Here is a 12,845-nt window from a genome sequence, read left to right on the forward strand (position 1 = left end):
ATAGGATCTGCCTGATTTTTCCATGGACAGCTTCATAACAGTGGAGATGAAAGAATAGAAGTAAGGTGTTAAAGTTTCTGATCAACTGCTAACTATATTCAGAAGACCTATCATATCAAGATGCTGATTCACACAGGGGTGTTGACCTGGCACAAGCCTACCCTAAATAAAAAAAATACAGGCGTTTTAAATAAAATTTAAGTAACTTTTCTTTGACATAATGAAATCATTACTGTCCCCTACTAGTGTTATTAGTTTAAACATTTACTATACCCCTCTTAATGAGAGGTAAACTGTTTTACTGTTTTCCATCCATTTGTCTATCGGTCCATCTTTGTGTCGGTCTGTCACAATTTTTTGCAACAGTTTTCTCTGCAACTGCTTGTCACACTAACTTGATATTTTGACACAAACTTTACAAATTTGGTAATTTTGATAAATTTGAAGTCCAGTTATTAAGGTTGGTTTCACTGTAAACCTTTTTCTCTTTACCCATGTATGTGTCTGTATTTTTAACTTTGAATGTGATTAACTTTTTCTTCCTTGATCCGAAATGTAACCTTCTATATCAATTTCCCATTACCTTGACATATATATTATGTTACATGAGTGCAGAAAAAGATCTACAATTCTTAACCTTGTTTAAGGTTGCTTTACTGTCAAATAAGTTTGCTTATTTAAAAAAAAAAGATACAGATCATTTGTCTTTTTGAGGGGGGCCTGGGATTTATTGTCGAGTTAGAAATAAAATTTTGCACAAGCACAAAAATAATCTATTAATTTCGGCAGCAGCCTGAGTTAAAATTGTATTTGAAAATCTATATTGTTAAGTAATGGGGAAAATATAAAATCATATTTTTTTCTGGCCATGGCTGAGTAAAAAAAAAAAATGGAATAATTTAATTTTTTTCAAAATAACCCTAGGTCCCTCTCCCTTCAGTATAAAAATGGTTGGTGCCTAATTGACCTGGGGGATTGCTTATTAATGTTCAATAGCAAATTCAGAAATTAAGAAAAGGGGACCAGTTAATTGGCATAAGAAGGGTCCACTCCAAGGATTTTGAAGGATTTTGCAATTTATCAACTAAATTGGAATAAATGAGTTGTAACAAACTTATAAAATACATTAAAATACATGGAACATTTTTTTTCACAAAATTATGCAGTAACTTCACATTATTTAGTGGTGCTGGTCTACTTGTGAGAACCCACATTTCCTGAAAAAAAAATTGACTAAATGGTACCTCTTTTTTTGTAGGTTGGTTTCATAACATTATTAGCAATATTACTTCATGAAATACCACATGAAGTTGGAGACTTTGCCATATTATTGAGGTCAGGGTTCAACCGATGGGAAGCAGCTAAAGCGCAGGTAAGATTGAAAAAGTACAACTCCACAAATGTTTAGGCATTGCCTTACAGTGTTCATAGGGACGGGGGTATCAGTGATGTCCTACACATGTAGATCCTTTGTCACGAATCTGAATGGCTCAAAACCTTTGTCGGAACTGATGTAGTTAGGATGTGATTGTTTGAACTTTTAACGCAGATACACATCATGCATGTGTTATAGGAACTCCTCAGATTCTGTTGGTTGAGATGGGCTGATGAAAATCCAATGGAATTGTTGAAGAGAAAATGTATAGATTTAAGTGCTAGTACATTTAGTTGAGAAAAAAAATCTGCTTTGTTTTGCAGATAGAAATAATGATATTTTTGTACCTAAGTACAGGTTTACGTAAGAATGATGCAGAGGTTGATAAGTCCATATTTTTCCCAATTTTCTAAATGGTGTAAATTTGTAAAGTGATACAAGTTTTGTTGTTAAGTTTCAAGCTTAAAATTGTAATGAATTCTTGTCAAAACAATTTGATCTTGAATTTGTGAGTAAGACCATTATTTTACTATCATTGTAATAAAGGGAAACATTGCATGTCATCTTCCAGTGAAGAGGATGTCACAAGTAAATGTCGCAGTGAATAAATAAACTCTGTTGCTTAACCTAAAATATGTCCCTAAAACATAACCTTAACAAATTTCAAGCGTGAGAAAATTTTAAGAGATCTCCCTCTTTAGAATTTTCAATGGTTAACACCTGTGGATGTAAGAACCACTGAAAGTAATGGAGGACCTTAAGATTCCTTTATTTGCCTTATTCTCATGTGAACCTGTAATTATTTTAAGTGGTCAGAATTTGAGTTGAAAGCTGTGGAAACAATTTTGTGGCAGTTCCCATATTTAATTTTCAATATGTTTCAATATTCTTACCAGAAACTTAACACCAAACCTGATACATAATGGCTTTGACATGCTTTTGTTAAAGAACATCTGTTGTCAGATATATTGAACTAATGTCAAGGTTGATCCATTCATCACATCATTTAACAAATATATATAGTTGTATTGTATTACATCACGTTCTTACATATATCATAATTGCACCTAATGGAACAAAGTTTCAGTGTCCATCATGGTTTGTTCTACTTACATGTATTATAAGTATACCTAATGCAACAAAGTTTGAGCTATTTTTTATGCCCTCTGCAGATTATTTTTTTCATTAGGGACCAAACTATATTTTGTCTCAGTGAGAGAGAACACACGTAGAGCCTCTGTTTATATATAATATCTAATGAGACTAATGCTATTTTACAGTTGTTAACAGCCACGGGAGCTTTAGTGGGTGCTATTACAGCCCTAACTGCTGAGTCAGCAAAAACAGCTGGAGAGAGAACAGCCTGGATATTGCCCTTTACATCAGGCGGTTTCATTTATATTGCATTAGTTACTGTAGTGCCAGATTTATTACAAGAAGTTCATGCTAAGTAAGTCACATTTAACCCAGGTATTACTTCAGTTGTTTAAGAAGATTGGGTAGTTCTTACCTTCCAATTTGCACATGACATTAGTTACTGCATTGCCTGATTAATTAGTTAATGCAAAGTACATGTAAGCCAAATTTAACACAGGTGTTACTTCCATTGTTGAAGAAGACTGGGTGTTTCTCACCTTTCAATTTGCACATGACATTAGTTACTGCATTGCCTGATTAATTTGTTCATGCTAAGTACATGTAAGCCAAATTTAACACAGGTGTTACTTCCATTGTTGAAGAAGACTGGGTGGTTCTCACCTTTCAATTTGCACATGACATTAGTTACTGCATTGCCTGATTGATTAGTTCATGCTAAGTACATGTAAGCCAAATTTAACACAGGTATTACTGGGATTGTTTAGGAAGACTGTATAATATGGCAAGTCCATCTTAATTTGTGATTTGTTGTTATATTGTTGTTTGGTATATGTATCAGTGATTGGTCACACTGAAAAAAAAAACATACTATAAACCACAAACTTACTGGAAGATATTGTATTGTAAACTATTAATTTTTGTGGTTGCTATTATTGCAGATTCTTTCAAGTGAACATATTAGCTGGTATAAATTTTGGCAGTTTCAAAAACTAATTAGGATTATACATATACAGTATATTTTTTTTCATGCGTTTATCTTCAAAAACAAACTTTAACTTAGTTTGGAATTTTTTTTCTGTTTCAGAGAGTCAGTAAAGCAGTTATTATGTCTGTGTGCAGGTATTGTAGCAATGTATTCAGTCAGTTTAATTCACTGAAAGTGACTGATAATCTCAGACGACGCTTAATATTCTGGTTGTGTTCATTTTCTAAAGGCCAAATTCACCATATGTATAATAGGTTACAGCTACAAAGTAATTCAGCTTTTTTTCATGTTTACATGTTACTGGGTATGTTATTCTCACAGCCTTATCTCAATAGAGAACTATCCATTATTTCTTAGGTATTTGATTCTATGTCTGATTAAAAGTTTAAATCTCCTTGTCAATTGTCAAGTTAACTACGTAAGACATTTCACCTGGTAATGGTCATTCTGTTAAGGGAAGGCCAACTCTATTCCCTGTAGTTAACTATTTATTTGTATCTAAACTCAATATCCAGTTAAACGTATCTAAAGTCATTTCTGAACAAATATTACATTTGGTTCTATCAGGCATGCTCTAAAAACTTTTAGCCAGATTGTAGGTAATCAAAAGTATCTGCCTTAACCAAAGGTAATGTTGGTACAGACAAAACAACTTGAGCAGATTTCAGCCAGTTTCATTTTGAGTGTTTTATTATGCAAATGTTTCAAATAGAAAGCATTTCTTCAATGCATGATGTTTCTTGGTCAGAAATCTTATTTTAAGTTATAAAAGAACTTTTCTGTTTAAATGGTTATGATCTCTGAAAGTATTTCTTATTTTGTATTTAGGTTATATGCTGGTGCATTTTTTGCATTTCATGGTATTTGTTCTATTTTCCATTAACATCTTTTGCATTGTAAGTCCATTGATTGTTGACTGATATATTGTTGGCAACAAATCTTTACAAATCATTATTCAGACAGGTTCAGGTTTTACTTGCTAATCAGAAAAAATCATTGTAACAAGGCAGTGAAAGTTTTCTCATCTGTGTGGTATCTGTTAATGTTGCATTAAACTGCTATATATTTATTTTCTTGTTTTACGAACTGCTGCAAAGGGGAATAATCAAATTGAAACATTTAAGAATGGATTGGAGTTTGATTATGCCCCTGTTGTAAGCATACTTACATTAGTTTTACATGTATTAAAAGAGTGAAAAAATCATGTATATATTGGTAGAAGACAGTTTAACTAGAATCAGCTATTTGTTATCTAATACAAAATTGATCTTGTCCAAGCGAGATTAAAATCATCTAACCAAAATCCTAACAGAAAAAAGCATAGTGAGAATATTAGAAAATAGGTTTAAAACTTAACAAATTATTCTTGTACAGGACTAAATTATAGTTCATTCAAAGGTTAGAGGTATAGAAGTCTTATAATAACAGCTGTCTTTAATTAAACTGGACCGAACATTCTTTATGTGCAAATCTGTGATGTAGTGTCTGATATTTGAAGTTTTTCATTATTTTAATTTGTTTCATTTTCATATTTCAGTTATGTGTGTAACCTGAAATAATAGAATTGAGTAATTTCTGTTATACTGTATGGTGGGTTACTATGGCAGGTGTAAAATTTGGCAGTTTTAGGCTTTAGATTTACTTGAACTCAGTAAATATTTAGCAGAATTTATTTTGGCATTTTTAGACAGTCTGCTATACTACACCAGAAGTACCACCCAGCAAAGGTCACCCACTATACAGTACAACATATGCCAGTATATGATTTCCCCTTAAAAAAAGTTTGTTTTTTGTTGGTATTTATAGTTATGGTTATTATGGAGACTAAAATTAGATGACAATTTTAGTTACAAATTTTAATATTTTGCTGGCGAAGATTTTCCTATTTTAGAAAGAGGAAATCCCAAATGTGGTATGATTGAAGTACTAGTCAAGCTAAGAATCATGCCAAATATGATACATGGTTTGAAAGCCTAAATTTTTTTTAACTTTTTATATAACATGAATTAATTTATGACTTTTCATGTCTTAGATATAGGTTATATAGAATGTTTTTGTAGATTTCAAAATTAAGATAGATAACTCTGCAAAATAATACTGCTATACAAAAGAAACTTGCATTTTTTTATGTATTGTCTGCTAAGACCAGACAGATTGGAATGAAATGAATGAATACATTTTTATTCTACAGACCCACAAAGCAACTTAATAACTAAAGTAAAAATGTAGCCTTTTTTCGGGTGTATCACCTATAACAGTATTTGCATGATTCTTACTAAGACTGCTACTTTTCATATTCTCAGATAAAACTTAGTCTTAGCAATGTGATGTATTAATCAGGGAGTATCAAAAGTGAATCAAAGTTACATGTATATGATCAAACATATTTATAAACAAAATTTTATAATTATAAGACAAATAGAAATTTAGTAAATGCATTTTTAAAATGTGTAGATCTTAGGTATTTATTATTCCAAATTTAATTAGAAGCTATGTTGACACTGGCCTGTCCAATAACTAAATATAGTTTTATTACACTATTTCTTGGAATGTAACAATTCTTTTTTTTTGTATTTTCCATTCTAGTGTATTTGTTCAGATAATTTTCAACTTCTTTGAATCTTTTTTTCTCTGTCACTGATATTTTGCTTGTCACAATCCCTTAGTTTTTCTCTCATTTTTGTATTTCAAGCATTGTGATTGGTTGAATGTAGAACTAAAGAAAACTGAGCCCTGATTCTGTATAGCTTAAAGCATTTATGTTTCAATTTTCATCTTTGAATCTTGTATGATTATTGTTTAACCAAATGCTTTTCTTCCATTAGAATGAAAAGTGATACTGTGCCTACCTATGTGTAAGGATGCAGTATATTCCTGGATGGTATTTATCCCTAACTTTTGACCCCAAGGTTGATATGCCTTTTATAAAGGATTTCAATACAATTTAATTAAAATTAGACCTAATAATCCTCCAATTCAGTCACTGCATTTGAATCAAACCAATTTTAATTTCAATTCAGATGACCTATCTGCTTGGCCAATCAGATTTCAACTGTCATGATTGTGAAAGTATTATGTTAAAAAGAAACAATAGGATTTAGTCTGTTGGATAATTTTGTTTTTACCCTTCACCATAGGATTATAATGTTTATCTGAACAAAAAGGGTCATAAGATTCTGTATTCTTTTTCTGAATGGAACAATTAGTATGTCTTATTTTAATTGGATGTCTATACATTTTCAAATGTGCCTGCTTATATTGTCTATTAAGGAAACCAGCTTTAGCTCTTAATGGTAATCATTTATAATGTCATGCTTTTTTACTTTCAAATTGTTAGTGAATAGTAGTTTTTTTCTTGGGCAGAGAAAAGGGAGGTTTGGGGAGCATGTTTAATCATTAACAGCGAACTTGCCATTTAGATATGAAACACATCATATTAATCTTGCTTTGTACATATACTAAGATTATCAAAATGACCCACCATAGGGTTAGCCCTTGACTTTTGAACTTATAGTGATGAACAAAGAACATTTATTGTGTTTCAAAGATATGAATAGTTAAAACAATTTTTTTTATTATATGAACACGTAGATAGGAAAACTGTAGTTGTAGTGTTTCAATAGTGTATAAATTTTGATAAATTCTCAAGTTTTTACCTACAAATAGACATTATATCATATTAGATGATCCATGTACACTATTTTTTTACAAGCATTTCCCATACTTGTGTTTTTATGCAATGTTCCCTTAAGCAAGAGTTATCTTCCTTTACAAAGGGGTAGATAACTCATATATTGTAGATCCGAAGGAATTATTCAGAATGACACAAATCATGTAAATCCTGTAGAGAATGAACAACGTGGAATCTCTTTATTTATTCTGACCATTTATTTTTTTTTCCATTAGCCATGTATTCATTAGTGTATATTTACAATTAATTTAATGTATTTTTTAAAATGTTTTAGAATTAAAATGCTCAAGAAGAGTTCATTATGCAACCTGAACTAAGCCAATGTTAAAATACTGCAAATATAGTAGTTTTTGTTTTTTTACCTAAAAACAAATAAGTGTAAAAGTAGTAACAGTGAAAGTATATATTTTATCCTATGAAATATTTGCCTTTTTTTCATAACCTCAAAACATTTTATCTTCAGTTCCAAATACATTTTTCAGAATCCACAGAAATAAGGAACTTTGAAAATAACTTTACAGTAATGTACATGACCAAGTTCACCAATCGACCAGTTATGTTATTGTGTGTGTGATCAAAATGTTTTCTTGTTAAATCAGTGACTATTTAATATAAAGTATGTGTATTTTATTATAAGTTTGAAATAGTGTAACTACCAGGGCCTGGTTTCATATAAAAATCTTTAAACTGAGATTTTCCTCAAATCCTTGAGTTTGTCCTCAAATCTTTAATTTCAAGTGATTTGAATGGTTGCAATCTGAGTTGAGGAACGTTTTGAGGAAATCTCAATTTAAATTTTTTTTTATTAAACTGGGTTCTGAACAACTTTCTATTATTTCAATTATACCTATATCTGAGTATATGTTTCAATGGTTTTCTCATGTGTCAGTGAAATCCTCATTTTGTGATAGAAGGTGCCATGTATATGAATTGAATTATGTATGTAGACATTTTATCTTGATTGTTGAACTGTCTCATGCAGTACATTGTACATTGTTATGAAAATGAAGTATGCACAAGGAAAAGAAAATAAAAAATTCGCAAGAATGTTTGTTTTTATTATACAGTTTCAACAGGGCCTAATCTAGACATCCTTTTAGTAAATTTTGTTTGAGAAATAAAACAATATTGCCATCACTTGGCGTCCGTCGTCTTCCGTCATCGTTAACAACTATACAAAAATATTCTCCTCTGAAACTACTTGACCAATTAGAACTAAACTTGGTATGAATGTTCCTTGGGGTATCCTGCATAGAACTGGTGTGGGGATTTTTGATCCATCGAAAAACATGGCTGCTGTTACTACAAATAGAACACAGGGATCAGACAGTAGTTTTTCGCATATATCTCCGAAACTGTTAGGTTTAGATAAATTCTGACGTGGATAAAAATTTAAGCATGATGAGATCTATCTGCGGTCAAATTTTGGTTTTAATCCGTGAAGCCATGTAGGAGTTGTTGCCCTTTTTCAAGGTTTTTTGCTATTTTTAATGTTATTTCTTTCAAAAATCTTCTCCTCTGACACTACTTGACCAATTCAAACCAAACTTGGTACGAATGTTTCTTGGGGTATCCTTCATAGAACTGATATGGGGATTTTTGATCCATTGAAAAACATAGCTGCGGTTACTAAAAGTAGTACGTAGGAGTCAGACAGTAGTTTTTCACATATATCTACAAAACCGTTAAGGTTAGCTAAATTCTTTCAACAGCTGAAATTGTCATTATTATTAGGACTACCGAAGTCTTCTGGGATAAAAGTTGTCAGATGACTCCTTGTAAGAGTCATTGCCCTTGAAAGGGGAAAAATGGCTTTTCTGGACTTTACCTCAACTTTAACCTGCAGAGGACTATATATCAGCATGATTCTACATATGTCAACTCACAATCCTCAGAATGGCATGTGGGGTTAGCAGACTTGCAGTGCAGTACTGGTCACCGGAAGTGAAGGGTCTATAAATAGCATGGGGAATTCCAGTGTTTTCACAAGATAGGGGTATATTTAGAAACCATTATGGAGATTAGGCTTCACATCACAAGAAACAAAATGTACAGAAATGTTTTTCCTTTCGGAAACTGTTTAAATTTTTTAAATAAGATGAGAACTTTTTTCACAGTACTATGAGGAACAGGGGTAATTTCTGCGTAGGAGAATGCTCATTGGTTGAATTGGTGGTCTGTTACCTACATGATTCATTGTACATGTATTTATCTAGTTATCTTCTCCAGAGGGAAGAGGAAAGTCTGTCATTAGAGCACTTTTTTTCCAGACAAGAAGCCCCCTGTGGAGAATGCATGATTTTTCTCATAAATACAGATATGAATACTGAAAGGACTGTCGTTTCGTAAAAATGTAGCATATGCAGACTGAAAAAGCATCGTTTGTCCAGTTTAAGCATTGACGGATCTAAAAATTTCCCAACTGTTAGAACTGTCAAATGTGCGAATCAAATTCGAATATATATGCAGTATCTTCTATGGATTGGTACTACATTGTTGACACTTTCCTGGGTAGAACACGAATACAACAGATTCATTTTGTACAATGATAAACATGAGCTCCATAGAGCTTTTTACCGAATGTCACATATAACAAATTTTATAAGATACAAAGTAATTAACAAACACACAAGAATTATAACATAAGATGTCAACAATGAACAGCGCAACTAAAGCTCAGGTGTAAATGCATATAAAAATAAATAAAATACTGTTGGCAAGACAAAATAAACATAGAAAGCAGCAAAACTACATGCATACAGGATGGGTAGAAAAAAAGCAATAAGTTTTGAAAAAACACTATTTGCAACACATGGAACAGCGACATACCGAATCGTTCCAGGACTGGATCAAGCTCTTCAGTGGGAAAAGCCCTGAAGTGGTTAGGCAGGCTATAAGGTAGCAGCAGCAAAACGAATACTTTTCTTACGCAATATGAACAATCTTGTCCAAGTACAACATCTGAGCACCGGCTTCAGAGGAATGATCCCACACACAAAACGGCGTTAAACCCCAACAATCAATCAATCACACACAAAACGACTACTCTCATAGTATACCTGGGACGGGCGGACAGACACAATCTCTAAGATCCTTTATCAACAGTCCTATAAATGTTCTCACAGCTTAGTTAAGCAAGCTCTAGAATACCACCGGAATTGAGATTTAATAAAAGACACGTCGAATGTAGGAACGGGTGGTATGGCCACTAATAAAAGGGGAAACGACGAGGAATTAAGTTATTGGGTTTGCTGTAGATTTTGATTCAATCATATGACTATGAACGTCACTTCTTTGATACGTTTTCAGCAAAAAATATATCCCTCTTTTTATAGGTACTCTCCGATGATATTGATTCACTACACTGTATACGCGATATTATTACCGAAATACCGAAAGTTTGCTAGTATTCATTTCGACGTTACAATCGACCTTATAAACGTCACAATATTACTAAAGCAACGTATTGCCTTCTTCCGCTTTCCAATAGAGCGTAATGTAAGGTACCGATATTGATACAAAGAAAATATGAACCTCGACTGGGTCTGGAACCATATAAACACAATTGGAGCGACAGTAGGGGGAGTTGCAGCTACTGCTACCGCAACTTATGGTCTTTACCGGTTCTGGAGGTCAAAATACTACAAAGATGAATACTTCAAAATAGTTAAACATTCCTCAAACTCGGTAGGTTTATTTTCAGAAGTACGTTTGGTTAGTTGGTAAGTTTAAACTAAACATATAGTATGAAAAAATATCGAGAACGTTTCATTTCTGCTCGATTCTTCAATAACGCAAATTACTTTTATGAGATGTTTTGAAAATATGAGACCATTCAATTTGGAATGGTTAAGTGTGAAATTTGTACTAATATAAAATGTATATATACATTTATATCTTTTTACCTTTTTACAGCCAAAGCCCAAACTTATTCTTGTGATTGGATTGGAAGGCAGTGGAAAGTCATGCTTCCTTACTTCTTTTGGCGAAACTCGTCCGATAAAGCGAGCACAACCGACGGCCGAGATGACTCGCCGTACAGTTATCATTGAAAACACAGAGTTTACTTTATACGAAGGTACATTTATCAGAGTCGATGGGTTCATAGCCTGTGTATGTTTTGAGGGGCTGTCATATACTCCAGTATCATATTCGTTTCAGATCCTGTGCCAGTTTTTTTTTTTTTTTTTTTGCTGCAGTTCAAATCTAGTTTTACAGGTTTTTTTTTGTTATTCTGTTTTTATCATTATCAGAGAATAAAGAGAATATTGGAACTGTATGCAATTGTATCAAATTTAAAAGCCATACTTTTCAGCCTATTGCCCTGTAATGTAATGACATGGTATATCGTACTTTTCTCTCTTACTTTATTTCAGTGAAAGCAAAATCCTACTGGTCTCAACTTCTGAACATCTTGAAAATAAAGAGTGTTGTTTTTGTGGTTGATTCCTCGGATCATTCCAGTATGCCGAACGCAAAACAGGAACTTGCCAAATTCTCCAGCGAGATTGATACTAAAGATGTACAATTACTAGTAGCTGCTAATAAACAGGTATGAATCTCAGGCTTAGCTGTAAAGGAAAGGTTCTTTACTATTCCGAATTCCATTGATCGCAACCCTCTTTTTTTAAATATCGATATGTCGAGTGTTATTATACAAATGAAAAGGGAAATGTTGCAAGGTCAAAGGAATTTCTTACCAAGTCTTTATAATGATCCAGAAATTATTAGTTCTGTTTATTTATTTTCGATTTCAAACTGACATAACCTGTCAAATTAACTTCTCTAAAATGCGTAAGGGTAAAGAAAAAAAGCGGTACTTATTTTGAAGTTGTAAATCATATCAGGCTTTCTCGCTCCCTAAAATGCAACTTGCAAACAAAAGAGGGTATCACCCCACCGGATACCCTTTTGGATCCGCCAGTCGATGTACTTGCAATTAGAATCACTCGATCTTTTTTGGCCCGGGGTGGGGGTGGGTGGGCAATATCAAGTTGTTGAAAGTTATCGAAAAGAGAAGCCTGAAGCCTTTGATATTAAATACAACAATTCCACAATTTATGTGAATACTTACACGAAGATTTACAGTACTGACAATTTTTTTTCTCGTTAGGATGTTCCAGGGGCATTGACACCACAACAGGTGCTACAGAGTGTAAGAGATGATAAGTTTACATACAATGACATCCAAGTTGTAGGAACAACAGTCGGAGTCGGAAAAGGACGGAGTGGAGTGTTCGATGCTTTCCAATATTTGTCTCAATAAATCTCATATTAGTTCATTTTGTGTGATATACGCAAAAGCTATACACTTCATATTTATTTTGACAATGCTAACGTATCGAAACGGATATTAGAGAAAGTAGTCGTCATACATAACAAAAATAAAACCCCTAGAAACACATTTGACACCGCCAATCCCCCATTTGATAACATGCACCTTTTGACCTCCAAACTCAATTCGATAAAAATCTTTAATAGGAGGTACACAATGAAAATTATGCGAAAGTTTCATCATTAAATTCCATTCTGTGCAGGAGGAGGAGTAACTGATAAAAGGTGAGAGGAAGTATACTAAGGGAGTACGGGCACCCTATCACTGTATAACTCCATATGCTCCCATGGGGGTATAAAAACATGTCATCAGGAGTAGATACTATACTTTTTTTCATCTTTTTATTTTCATGTTTCCAAGA

The 12,845-nt window shown here is 32.9% G+C and overlaps 2 protein-coding genes across 3 annotated transcripts in view; both read left to right on the forward strand.

Moving 5' to 3' along the window:
• The window catches only part of LOC148620714 (zinc transporter ZIP13-like), a 31,934-nt gene extending 23,738 nt beyond the window's left edge, over window positions 1–8,196 (forward strand). For both annotated transcript variants that reach the window (XM_088574459.1, XM_088574460.1), the window contains 3 exons: window positions 1,259–1,372; window positions 2,656–2,825; window positions 3,558–8,196. In XM_088574459.1, coding sequence (XP_088430585.1) covers window positions 1,259–1,372; window positions 2,656–2,825; window positions 3,558–3,630 — 357 coding nt within the window. In that variant the 3' untranslated portion in view covers window positions 3,631–8,196. The remainder of the gene's footprint in view (window positions 1–1,258; window positions 1,373–2,655; window positions 2,826–3,557) is intronic.
• Window positions 8,197–10,561: 2,365 nt separating this feature from the next.
• LOC148620715 (uncharacterized) lies at window positions 10,562–12,431 on the forward strand. The gene is made up of 4 exons (XM_088574461.1): window positions 10,562–10,836; window positions 11,065–11,227; window positions 11,526–11,701; window positions 12,263–12,431. Exons 1-4 carry the CDS (start codon window positions 10,678–10,680, stop codon window positions 12,413–12,415), a joined length of 651 nt encoding a protein of 216 aa, XP_088430587.1. The 5' UTR covers window positions 10,562–10,677; the 3' UTR covers window positions 12,416–12,431.
• The last annotated feature ends 414 nt before the right edge of the window (window positions 12,432–12,845 follow it).

The sequence above is a fragment of the Perna viridis genome, chromosome 3 (genome assembly GCF_037379345.1).
Source record: "Perna viridis isolate PV_CMFRI_1.1 ecotype Kerala chromosome 3, ASM3737934v1, whole genome shotgun sequence".
Classification (NCBI taxonomy): domain Eukaryota; kingdom Metazoa; phylum Mollusca; class Bivalvia; order Mytilida; family Mytilidae; genus Perna; species Perna viridis.